The 13,722-nt window shown below is 45.6% G+C and overlaps 1 protein-coding gene across 3 annotated transcripts in view; it reads right to left on the bottom strand.

Annotated features, from left to right (window-relative positions):
* Nucleotides 1-13,722, bottom strand: part of COQ8A (coenzyme Q8A) — a 42,022-nt gene that overhangs the window by 8,848 nt on the left and 19,452 nt on the right. For 2 of the 3 annotated variants that reach the window (XM_066316301.1, XM_066316302.1), the window contains exons 5-7: nt 10,552-10,632; nt 4,422-4,544; nt 904-989 (exon numbers count right to left, since the gene is read on the bottom strand). In XM_066316301.1, the coding sequence (XP_066172398.1) occupies nt 904-989; nt 4,422-4,544; nt 10,552-10,632 (290 nt within the window). The remainder of the gene's footprint in view (nt 1-903; nt 990-4,421; nt 4,545-10,551; nt 10,633-13,722) is intronic. The other variant, XM_066316303.1, reaches the window with a different exon arrangement.

The following is a 13,722-nucleotide window of genomic DNA, read 5'->3' as shown; positions in this document are numbered from 1 at the left end:
CCTCTGTGCCTTGTCATTGCACACCAAGGCAAGAAGTGGCCCAGCCAGCAATGCTGCCCCAGCACTGCACAGGTGTTGATTGGATCTCTGTGGGGCTCTGCCCTAATCTTGAACACAAACACCACTGCCTTGGCAATACAAACATCTCCTTTTAGGCGCCACTTGCTATCTTCTGGAAAATGAGTTGACTATTTCTCCTCTTTCTTCATGCTGCCAAGCTGAACAGAAGCAATCCAGGCATGACTCTCTTTAAGGCAATATTGACAATGAAATATCACAGCCTGCTTTCACATCTTTTTTGCTACCCTGCCAGACTGCCACATTTAAGTTCTAACTCTGCTTAGTGTCTTTCAGAAGACAAGTAGTGCTGGCAGTTCCTTTTGCATCACCCTTTACATGGGAATTTACAGAGAACATGTACACTGGGGAAAGCAAACTTAATTCACTTCATTCTGGGTCTTCTCGATGGCACGTTAACCAAAATGGTAAGGACAAAGCTGCTGTTAATTTTCCAGCAGACAAAGGCTTGTGAGTCTGTTTCTAAAATGGGATGTAGACATATCGAGACACCAGCTTAAGATGCACAAGAAAGAGGAAACACAAGAAGAGGCTACACTCAACAAGACCCTATAACCATATTTGTACGCAGCATCCTGCTCCATCAACATTAATCTTAGAACATGAAAACCTCACACATTTTTTTCCCTTCTTCCATTTTTTTGGGGGGGAGAAAAGGCAGCACATAATTGAGAGAAGGAATCACACGCTACCCACAACTGAAAATATGTAACATGGAAATATTCTTTAAAATCCTCATCCACCTCATTACTAGAGCATGTCACAGGTGACATTTTTTCTGTCCATTGTCTCTTTCTCTGACAAGCATTTAGGAATATTTCTCACCATCATCTGCTTTATTGGCATGAAGTCAGCACTCTGACGTACACGCTCAAAAATCCTCTGGAGATGGGGGTTGATGAAGGCATCATCTGCCAAGGGAAAGCACACAGCAGTCAGTGCAGGCGCTGCATTCTTCAACACACAAAGAAACATGCTCCTGCATTCAGACTGTCAGGCTGTCCTGCCCCAGGCACACCCTAGTGAAGGTTTTAGAAGTAATACTTTAGTTCTTTTGGTGTGGTGACAGGCTGCACAAACCCAAGAGCAAAGTGCTCTGCCTCTGTCATACACCAGCCCATCCTCTGGCTGCCAACAGTGAAACATCCAGGTCTAGGAGTGGCCACTGCCTCATGGAAACACGGGTCACAGAAGGGACCCCTGGAGAGCCATCTCAGTGCTCCGAGGCTCCCAATGTGGTTTAATCCAGTTCATTTTAAGGGGCAGCAGCTCCTCTAGAACGCTGTGCAATGGCAAAACACCACTTACACAAGCACTGAACTCTTGGAGAAATCAGGATTCAGCATCTTTTCCTGTAAACAACTAACCAAAGGCAGAGCAACTACAAGTAGGCAGAAGAGAACACAACTGAGGCAAAACTTTTAAGTCAGAAGGATTTAGCAAGCAAATATTTACATTCAGAACAGGAGGGGGCTGGGCATCTTGAAAGATTAGTCCTCTGCTTGAGCAAAGGATTCTACAACAATTCAGAGAAAAACTACCATTGCTGGCAAACTATTCATCTCATAAACAATCACAGAGGAATCAGATTTATCTGCTGCTCTCCCAACACCAGAGAAGTTCAGGCTACAGGCCTTGATCCTGAGAACTGAACCTGCACACACAATTGTGACATTGAAACAGAAATTTACTGTTCCTCTCCAAATACACATGCATGAACCACCTTATGTCTGTCTCAGGAAACAAGAAACAAACAGAGACCTTAAGAGGACTGTCCTGGGAAGAAGGGCGGAAAGAAACAGAGAAAAAAGGTAAATAATGCAGAGATGTGACATTACACTCAGCATTGTTTACAAATTCCCACTGAAGCCATAGCACCATTTAAAAGTACTAACAAAACCCCACTGTGGAACCAACTGTTTTTAAGAGGAGCTCCCTTTCCATCACTGGAAGCTGCAGAGGAGCAGGCTTTGCAGGAACAGTGAATAGAACTCCTGCAGTGACGTTACAAACCCGCAAGAAGGTGAGACATTGCATTTGCGTGTGCACTGCAAACACAAAGACATACCTGCCCTGTCACTGATAGTGTATCACTGCCCAGCCTCTGAACACTATAAAAAATATTCTCAGGGCTACGTGAAGGTATTAACCATCATGCTCCAACGTGTCACCTGGTGACTGGGCAGGAGAATGGAGAGGATATCCATCCTTACTGGGATGCTTGACCACCCTCACCCTTTGTTGATCAGCACAACGTCAAATAGCCAAGAAACCTGCAAGTCCAGGCTGACTGTACAGAAACTCAGTAGCAATGTCAAAAATCAGTCTTGCCATGGAAGCAACTCTGCCAAAGCCAGGCTTACAACATGCTGATGAATAAGATTTTACGTCTTTGTGGTGAAGTGGTGAGGCCTTACAGGAACAAAACACGAAGCAGGAGCCAAGGTAGGGCACTCTCAGCTGGCAAACGCAGCTGCCTTTCCAACACCTCCCAGAACACAGGATGACTGGGGGCCTTTGGCATCTTTTCTGTGCATGACCTTTAAGGAATGTAGGTTCCTAACAAATCCACCGACTCCCACATCAGGGAGACACAACAGACATCAGGGGTTTAAGGACACTGCTTTGTGACTTGTGCTCAGCTACAGAGAGCCCCTGCCCCCAGTTAGCACCCAGACCTGCTGACAGAAGCAGTGAATTCACTCACCAGGCCACAGAGAAGCCCATGAAGTGGCAGCACCTGCATGAAACCCTCCTGCCCAAACAGCCACCCCAAGGAACAGTCTGCTGATGGTGTCTGATTCATTTCACCACAGCTGTTCCCCAGCAAGGTCACCATGGGCCTGTGCTCTTGCCAGGCACAGCAGAGTCCACACACTTATAGCAAGAGTCCAAATGGAGGCTGGGTACAACCACTGAGGTTGCTGGAGGCCTGTTCCTGACACCAGAGTGAAGTCAATCAGCAAGCATTTGAACTCCTGCCAGAGCACCGTAACATTAGGAGACAGCAGGCAAGTTATAAAAATCCAGAGCACTTCTGCTCCTCAGAGCCAGCCTTTCACAGCTCCCCCCTCTGCACTCACATCCAGGCCTAGGGCAGCTGTGACCAGGCTTGGGCACACAGCAGGCACAACTCAGTGGTGTCCCGAGAATCTGAAATCAATCCCACCTATGGAGGTGAGTTTAACTGCAGAGCTGATTTCCAGGCACGGCTTGCTCAGCACACATACCAGAGGCACTGAAAAGCAAGGAGCACAGGATCTGCACTGAGCCATCAGTGGCACCTGGCAGTTTCTAGAGGGTGAGAAAACAGCATGTGGGTGGCAGCCTTTGACACAGCAGCTGATACCTCCCACCAGGCTCTGCCAGGTGGCCATGGGCCTGGCACTCAGCTAAACAATTGATTAGCAAATGAAATGCCAGTCAGGGTTCTCTGCGACAGTGGGCTGATCTTGTTTTGTTGGTGAGCCCAAAGTATTTAATACTCTACTAGATTCAGTCTCATCAGCTAGTATCTACAAAAATTCAAGTATCAGCACAAGGCAAATAAAGTGAGCACTTCAGACACTCAGTTTCAGAAACATATTGAAATCTATTTCCAGACAAGTCCTACAGCTATTTTTGGCTGGTTCTTTCCTTCCCTGTCAGGCTGGGCAGGAAGGCAAATTGGAAAGATCCAGATAAGGTTTGAACTGAGCACACCCGCCATCCTCAAGGGGTAACCTAACAGTTCAGTGCAGACACTGATGTCACTCATGCCATCACCTGTGGTCCCTGGCCTCAGAGCTCAGTGGGTTAAACAGCAGTTTGAAGTCTTCTCAGCATGGAAACAAGTGTTTTATTCCTGATAAGATGATCAGCTGTACTGGCCTTTCCAGTAAAGCTTCAGTGCCCACAGAGCATGTAAACCACAAACAGGTTGCTATAATGGGAGAGTACTGTGGACATAACCTTGACCACTTCTGGTGAACAAAGAACACAATCACATTCTTGTTGTGACCCTCCTCCTTTCTAGCATGATACCTGCAATCAGAGTGTAACAGAGCTCTGCTTCTTAACAACTGCTTGTAACACAGACACTAAAATTCACAGCGTCACCCTATTGTCAACCAATTTCAGTTACACACAGTAAAGACATGGAGAAAGTGCTGGTGTGTAAGTGCATGCATCTATTTATCTCATACTGGGATTAGAGGAACTCAAACATTTCCATCACTGCTCTCACAGGAGAAAGCCATTTGTTCAGTCTCCACATTCACTTGAAGCTGCCTGATTGCAGACAGCTGACCCTGTGTGACACCTGGCAGCACTAAGGACAGCTGAGGACCTGTGCCGCCACTTACCTTGAATGCTCAGCATCTGTCCCAGCTTCAGTGCTGCTCCCCGGACCTTGCACAGCGTCCTCACGATCCGTTCTGCATTGGCCTCTGACAGGAACGGGCTGGAATCCATCACTGCTTTCTTCCCTGAGGGCAAGGAGAGAGTGTGGATGAAGAACACCCTTATCCTGGCAAGCCCACTTCACTGTGTTAGCCCACATTCAACAGATTTGCCCTTCCCTAGGGACATCAAACCAGGACTACACTGAGTGCTTTCACTGAATCCCAGGGGCACGGACTGAAGTTGTACATGTGCCGTTAGACAACTTTGACATCGTTGGCTTGAGGGCCAGAGCAGCAAGCCACAGCCTCCAAGAATGTCAGTGCTGCTCTGCAAACTGTCTGGGATCCTGGGTAGACACTGGTGCTTGAACTCACTGTGCCAGACAGCACAGCCTAAAACACTGTGCAAAGGTGTCTTGAGTCCCACACCACGGGCTGCAGCACAGCCATAGCCTCAGAAGGGCAGCAGGAGTCAGCCACAGCAAAGGGGAATCCTGAAAAGCCTTGGAAGCACACTGGCACAAACCAACAGGCCTCTTCCAACCTCTTAATGTGGACAGAACAGGGCCAAAATATACACACTCGAACACACACTTTCCTGTCCCCAAGCATGTGTAAAGCCTCATGTCTGACAGGCTTAGAGAGGTCACACAGCCAGGTACGAACCAGTGCCACAGTTCCAAGTCTGCAACAGGGGGATTGGGTGGTGTAAGAAGCACTTCCCCTCCACTTCACCTTTTTTTTATTAAGGAAGAGGGGAAGGATTCTAGTTTGTGGTCCCTTTGGGAGAAGCAACCCAGAACTACCTTCCAGGGCAATGCCCAGTAGACAGGGACAGAGGGGGCAGGCAGGCACCCACCCACCTCCTCTGCTGGGGCTGCAGATCAGCTCCTGCTGACAGAGAGCCAAGCAGGAGGAAGGTCAGGCCTTGCAGCCAGGCTGCAGAGCTCACAGCTAATATGCTGATCTTGCAGCTATATCGTTTTCAGAATACTTTACAGGAACAAAGGACAGAACAGCTGAAGCCCCCATAAACAATAAGCAGCACCCAAAAAGGCACAGCAGATGAAAACAGTCCTGGATATCTCAGGCAGCAGATGGAAATTACTGGTATGTCTGTGCTGACTAGAGCAGCCAGAGATGCTCTCCATCTCCTGGTAGCTCTCAGGAAGGTACACAGAGGGGCTTAGACTGGCCAGGGGACAGGAGAGATAACAGAGACAGATGGAAGAAGCTGCTGTCTAAACTCTGGTAGCTCCCACAACTTGGTACCATTTTCTTGAGGTGCCATGCATGTGACTGATCTGACAGAGACCCTTCAGTCCCTGCAAACAGATGGACTGCTTACAGACCTTCCCTGCAGAAGTGACTGCACAGAACTCTCCACTGGCAGAGCACAGATGTGTCAGGTACAGGCTGCTCTCCTGCCCTTCATCCTCCCTCTTTGTTTCATCTGTTTTGTGGGATAGCAGCAAGATGGCACTGTAGGTGGGACATGTATCTATGAATCCCTGTCCCAGGTAAAGAATGTACAGGAAAAAGAGGAATAAAAACACAAGTACACAGGACAGCCATCCTACTCTTGAGAGCAAGATACAGGAAAACAGGACAGGTCTCGAATTCACCATTTCCAGCACACTGCAATCCTCGGAGCACATATTGCTCTGGATAATGGATGTAAGGAGACCTAGAGACTGAACACGTAGAGCTACCCAGGGCAGAAGGATCTGGCTTTGCACACCTGAAAAACTGTCTCTCAAGTGTCCTATCAGGAAAACTGTGTCCTTAGCAATGATGAGGCAAATCCTGTATGTGATGACACACAGGACCTAGGGAAAGTACCGAATCAAAGCCGTATCTTCCTTCCCACCACTGCACACAGAAACAGAAACATCCTCCTTTGAGTCAGCAACAGAATAAAGGGGTTAGTTAATGATTAAACCCACATCAGAAGCCAGTGAACCCTGACAATTTTAACTCTTATCAGAGCAAGGGCCAAACACAGCCAGTCCCAAATCCTCTTCTGGCAGGCTTCTCACTGAAGTCAAGCCTCCAGGGGCAACACCTGATCACCAGGCAGGCCAACAGCACAGGAGCAGCTCTTGGTTACATACTTTGCCACAAGGGTGTGCATGAACAGAAGGTGACCTGGGAGCAAGAGTGGAAAGCAGTACTATGTCAGTGGCATGCAGACAGAAAACAGACACAGGCTTCCAAGGCTGAGTGGAAAGGGAGTGGGGAGAAAACCCACCGCAAGTTCAGAAATAAATAGGCCAATTTTCAGTGGGCTGGCACCTTTTTGGTGGCTCACATTATTTCCTCCCCATCTTCAGAGGACAAAGCTGGTTTCACCTATTTACCGAGGGAAAGCAAAAAAAGGCAAATAGAATCACATACAAGGTGAGGCAACATGGACACCTCAGAAATCAAGACTTCTGCAGCCACAGTGCCTGGGCCTGTGAGCTCTTCCACAGAACAGGCAGCAAACACACCCTCACTACTGCTTAACCCACTTTTATTTTCTTTCCTTCCCAAATTCAGAATCAGCATGAACCTTTCCAAACCTGGGTGCAACCCACTGCTGCATTTTCCACCTTCTTTACCACTGTAAAATGGAGAACTAGTGAATGGACTTGGTATTTTTTTTAGGACCATCTGCCACAGAAACTTTGAGGCAAGGGAATACTCAAGAACATGGCCTAAGCACTTGAGACTGACAACCCAAGGATATTGAACGACTGCCTTTTGTAAGAAAATCCCACTGTGTTCAAATCCAGGCCAAATGCCAGCCTGTCAGGGCTCTGTCCAGCCTGGCATTTGTGCAGTGCCCCAAGAACTGCCCAGGACAGATCATTAATAAGTGACAAAGTTGTCCTTGAACCCAGAGTCTCTATATTTGTATCAGCAGCTGTTTATTTGGGCACTCTCATTTTAATTCCTGGGAATTTATTCTACTTTTCCATTCCCACCCTGTGTGGGCCTCATACTGTATTTACATACAAGCGTGTACTTACATACACACTTTAAATACTGAGGCTGCCATGAAGGTCACCAGTGACAGAGGTTATCAGCCTACCACGAAAATTCAAACGAAATCAAGTCAGTCATCCTCTTTTTAACAAAATATGATGAGCCAAAGCTCCTCAAGATGGCAGAATCAGGGCCTTAAGTGCTTAAAAGAAAACAAAAAAAACCCAAAGAAATCTGCACCTACTTACAAGAATTTGGCAGCAGAATGAATTTATGCCCAGGACATCAGGCTTGGATGGAAAAGGATGAAATTCTTTCAACTCTTTTACCAGACATATTTATTCTAGGCTAAATCCCCGAAGAAGTGAATTGTTTATGGAAACAGAGACAATCCAGAGCAGGGAGAGAAGAGTCCTGTGGCTACTAAACCAGGATGGGGAAGCTGAGCAGGAAAAAACAGATCAGCACTAGCACAATTGCTAGGGAATGTGCAGGAGAGTACCAATTTGCAGTCCCTGTGATAACAGCAATGGAAAGAAGAAGTACAAGCTGTGCTATCAGGATCATGTGTAGCTCAGGAGTGTCTGGCTAAGGGGCTGGGACTAAAGGACCAGTGTTTTTAACTCCATTTTAAAGGTGTGAAGACACTTTAGTTTGTACTAACTAGGCAAGAGGAGGGCAACTAAGAGAAAACTCTTCCTCATTACTCCTGGATGCCAATGAGAGTGTGAAATCCTTAGGCATGCCTTTGGGCATACACACATCTCACTTGTTTAAGTCTAGAGTGCCAAGAAGTTCCTATTAATATTGCAGCAGTAGGGAGAGAAATTACATCCTCCAGCAGCTTCCCAGGAACACGACAATATGTCATTCTCACGAGAGACAGGTTCTCAGCCCAAACTCATGGTGCTGGCAGCCACAAAACTCGGGAATAAATGCCTCAAGCTGAAATCAGGAAAAGTATTTTTGAAGAAATGTAGAGGTACTTATGTCATGAGACTTCCCCCAAGAACAGCTCAGGCTGGTACTGTCAGAAAAGCAGTAAGAAAATGGAATCTTGGACTCCCACTGTACACCTATCCTCTGCTGGGCATTTCTGCAGGAGCAGAGCCCATGGAGACAGCTGTCACTCCTGGAGCCTTACCAGCACTCTAATACTGTGGAAAACACATCCAGGGACACTAGCTAGGGGCTGTACCTGGGTCACCTGGAAACCCTCCTGTGTCCTTGGCCTGAGAAGCTCCAGAGGAGTACAGAGGCTGGAAGCCTTTCACTTTTGCCTCACCTCCACACTTGCCACTCTTGGCCCATTCTCAGTTCCGCTGTTGATATTACTCTCCTTACAACCACTGCTCCAAGATCTTATCTAAGCAGACTTGACAGCAAGAGGGGAAGCAACAAGGAAAGACAAACAAACACCTAAAAATAAAAGCCAGGTCATTTTCTAATTCCCTGCCTAGCACTGAGGTTGGCAGTTCTCATTGCCTTATTTTTTAATTAAGGTTTGTTCAAGAAAATCACTCTTTCCAAAGCAGGATTCAAGACTGTAAAGCAGGCTTCTGACAGAGAAAAATAGACGTTTCCCCATCAAGAAGATAAAAGTTTAGAGGCGCAATTGTTTTCATTGCAAGGAGAAAGTGTCTTCTGCCCTCTAAATTAAAAATAATAATAATAATAATAATAGTAATCCTTCTCATGCTGTAAGAGAGAGGAACAACACTCATGTTATTCCCTCAAACTTCCCAGCTGTGCAAGCTCATGTTTTCACTTGGGGTGTGCCCAATGAGAAAATACTCTGGCAAGCAGGGAAATACCAACAGTTGTGCAATTCTGCCTGTTAAAAACAACACAAATCATCAGTTTCCAACAGGTATCAACAACCTGTCAAACAGCCCAAGTGCTGAAAGCAAAAAGCCTTCAAGGATTCTCTACAGGATGAGCCGTGTTTGGCTGAGTGCATGTTCTTAAATCAAAGCAAAGAAACCCACCCATCCTCAAACACCTCAGGCCTTAGAGAGAAACAAGAACTCTTTGCCAAGGATCCTTCTTCTCTGCTGGGCTGTTCTGTATTGCCTAGCTGTTAATATTTGCACTTTGGTATTCCAAATACAAGCAAAGTCTTGAGTCATCCACAACCCCTGCCTCCCACTAATGGGAATGTGTTTCATATCCTGAAGTGTTTTGCGGTTTGGGAATTTCTATTGGTTGGGATTTTTTTGTTTGGTTGCTTCGTTTCTTTTAGTGTTTCAGACCTTGAATTTTGCAGTATCCCACCAAAGCTTTTCCTGCATAACAAACAAGTGAATGGAACCACAAACTTCAGAGTAATCTCATGTTTTCTGGAGAGGAACACCTAAATTCTCTATGCCCCAAACCATTCATCCACACACCCCCCACAATATTTTACCAACACATGCTTAGAAGAAAGCCACCATGACACAATCAGGTACAACTTAGGAACAGTTTACCTCCAACTTCAAATAAGCTGGAAAGGAAAGAGGCTCAGGTCAATTTGCGCAGCACAGCCTTTTTGCGTGTTATGGGAATCATTTAGAAGGCAGCAAAACACAGATACTGGAAATAGGTAATTTCCATTTAACAGGAGCAAAAAGTGCTTTGTCTCTCTTACAAGAGAGCAGCCATCCTCCAAGTTCCTCCTAGGCAGAACATCCCTTAATTTCAAACAGACTGCAACCAGTAACAAAATTTTCAGACAGGTTCATCTAAAGTTTCTGCACTGATAGAAATGCATGGTTTCACCGGGCAGTTTAAAAAAATTGTTAAGTCAAGACAATCCAAGAATGGGCACAGGGATAGTACTCAACCTCAGGGTTGGCTATGAGAAAGTAAAGCTGTACAAATTGTGCTGGCACAAACACATTCTCTGGAATATTCCTCTGACCTCTGTCTATGCAGTGAGGCTGTGGTGTACTGCGATGGGAGAAGAGCCAAGAGATGAAGAAGAATACTGAAAATAAAAGAACTATCCATATCCCCTGTTATTCTGTCTTACCACCCAGCCTTCAAAAGAATACAAATCTTGCAAATGCAGGTAAACTGTGTCTGGGAATAAAATAAAGAGGAGAAAAAAAGAAAATGCCAGGACGTTGAAAGGGCTTACCATTACCACTGCGTTCCTCAGGTCTAAGGCTCTTCTTTGCCACTTCTGCCAGTGCCCCGATGCCAAGGCCCACAGCTAGTCCTTTAAAATAAGGAAAAAAAAGACTCAAGTCAGAATGAAAAATCCTTCCAAGCTACATACAGAGGCATTTTTGGTAATTAACTTTAAGCCACACATTCAAACATACAACAGCTCTAATAGAACATCCTGGCTTTTGCAATGGAGTCATCTTCACTTGACACTGAGGAGTTTTCTCCTGTATTTCTTCAGCCCAGCATGCCAGCCAAGAATCATAGCCTAGGCCAGTCTGGCTTTTATAAAGCATGTCATAAGTGTTACTCAGAGCTTTGAGCTCTGGCTAATGTCCTGCTGTAGACTCAAATCATGCAGTTTAAAAGAAGGAAAAAAACAGAAGCCAAAACTCTCACAAACATGATTCTCAAAGTACAATTCTCAAGAAGGAATAGAATCCCTCTCACTCCCCACCATGGAGGAAAAACTGTATTTAGGAAGAAGCCACTGCCAATAGAGCATAAAGTTTTGCAACCCTGCTGTCTAAGCATTAGGTTTAATTGTGCTCATTATCTGCCTCTTCCTTCCATGTACTCATTTACTGCGATGAACAGAAACATGTTTTCCCCCGAGGCTCACCTTGTATCAGCAGTGCTGCAACCTGCAGTCCCAAAGAGCTGGGAGTAATCCCACACAGCAAGACCAGGAGACAAAGCACCAGCACTCCACATGCACTATCACCCTGGCAAGCAGTGAATTCCAGGGTGCTGCTTCACAGCCACAGGTTAAGCTGTGACTACAAAAGCAGCGTTATCTGCCTCTGCTAACCAGAGCAAAAGCACCGAAGATTAAATGAGGCATGGATCTTATCATGGCAGCAATCCATACTACCAAAGGTCTCACTGCCTTCCCAATATCAAAATATTTATTTTTCTGGATAATAAATGACATGGGCAACCAGAACAGATGGTGCTGCCCCACATCTCCTCAGCAATAGTGCATCCCGCTGTGCCGTACTCACTCCTACACTCCTGACAGTACTGGGTACACCTGCTTTCCAAGCACCCCAAGCTCTCCTCAAGGCACTACTGGAGAACTTCCCAGGTAAAACAAGCAGGGAACAAAGTCAGCACAATGAAGGAAGCAGAGCTGTCCAGCACATGGCATTCTGCACGTGTGCAGGAAGAACTACATGCACAAGTTTTGTAGACTCAAGTGCGAAAGCCTGGCTACAAACAAGGTGACTCTCGTCCTGCACTGAAGTTCTCCTCTCTCCCATCAGGCAATTACAGCCCCCTCACCCCAGTCCAATTTCAGGCTTGTGTAGTCTGTCTGCTTCACAAACAGCTCTACTTTTAGTCTTACAGACTACATGCACTGGGGCCAGAGAATCCTGCCTAAGGTGAAGCACCGGAGGCATCAGTGACATTACAAAGGTGCTTGGGGTTTGGGTTTTTTCATTTGTTTGGTGAGGGTTTTTGTGGGATGATTTCTGTGTGGGATTTGGGGGTTTTGTAAATTTTTCTGTATTTTCTGCAAGTTTTTCCATGGAGTTGCAGCACTGAAGGAAGTCTGATGTCAGTAACTAACTTATGCAGACCCTTCAATTGTGCCAAACTATGCATCACCAATGAGCAAGTGCTTTGCACCAGAAATCCAGAGATTTTATTAGCTAAACAAAGTGAGAAAAATACCCCTAGGCTTCACAGGAAACAAGCAAAAAGGCATTTCAAACACAGCATAAACAACACCTACTAAAATGCTGATACACGATAATTTCCATTCAGATCCCACATGCAAGACAGTAACTTGGAGCAGGCAGTTACCAAGAGTCAGACAGGAAGCAAATAAAGACATATCTCATCAACAAGATGTGATTTTTCTAGACTAAATACTACTCACAGAACATTTCTGTTGGCCTTGATCCCACTTTCACCACCTACAAAACAATACTCCCCACCATAAATCAGCTTGGTCATTACCAGAGCTAGACTGAACTGAGCGGCAGTCATTGGTTTCAAATTAAAAACACCACATTGTCTTCTAAAGGCTCTATGTTCAACGTCTAAAACTAAAAATTACCAGATTTACTGCCTGGACATAAAATAAAACATATCTGAAGTTTCTAATCTCTTCATCAATAAGACACTTCTAAGGTAAATGAAAGACTAGGAACCAGATTCTACTCTGTCTTGCAGAATAAAGCTGGAGAGGTTACAGCTTGCTTAAAAGTGGCTAGGGTTTACATCAGTGTGGGCAAGATCAGACCACAAATGAATGTGTTTTCTACCTTCCCTCTCACGGATGTGCACAGCTGAGCATCTGTACTAATATTGTAGACTGCACTAGAAAAAGAGCTGCTTTTTCAGTAGGTGTTCTTACAGTTTCCTCACTGCTCACTCTGTCCAATTTCAAAAAACAAAACAAAGAACCCAAATTGCCAATAGTTTTAAACAAACCAAAGTCAGGCAAAACCAAGTGCATGGTTAAACAGCCACTAAGCTTTAAAGATCTGAAATTTCAAAGGCTTCAGGCATCTTCAAACGATAATCACAGTGTTTGTTTGCTGCTTAGCAGTCAAGCTTGCAAAAAAGGAGGATGTAAGGGTGGATGTTTGGGGTTAAGGCGTTTGCCTGCCCAAGTAACCACTACGGATGCTGAGGTCCTGCTTCACAGGAAATACCTGGACATCTGCCTGCCAGTAAGGAGTTGTGAATGAACTCTTCTTGCTGCTTTGCTTGAACATGGAGCTTTCTCTGCTTCCCCTCTTAAACTATCTCAGCTCCTGTTTTCCCTCTTTTGCTCTTTCCTATTCCTTTCTACAGTGGGAGGCAATGAGTAAGCAGCTATATGGGGCTTAGCTGCTGCTGTTCACCTGCTACCAGGAACAAGTCACCCTTGGGTCAAGATAAGGACAGGGAGATCACAGCAATCACCATCACAGGCAAAGCAGACTCGACCTGGGGAAATTTGTTCAACTTATTACCAATCAAATCAGAGTAGGATAATGAGAAATTAATACCAAATCATAAAAGACATTCTTCCTACTTCTCCCTTCTTCCTGAGTTTAACTTTACTCCTGAATTCTCTACCTCCTTCCCCTCCCCAGCAACACAGGGGGAAGGGGACAGTGGTTACAGTCAGTCCACCACACGTTGT

Source organism: Sylvia atricapilla, chromosome 3 (assembly GCF_009819655.1).
Source record: "Sylvia atricapilla isolate bSylAtr1 chromosome 3, bSylAtr1.pri, whole genome shotgun sequence".
Taxonomy (NCBI): Eukaryota; Metazoa; Chordata; class Aves; order Passeriformes; family Sylviidae; genus Sylvia; species Sylvia atricapilla.
Note: the sequence above shows the minus strand (reverse complement) of the source record. Positions and strands in the feature narration are given on the sequence as shown.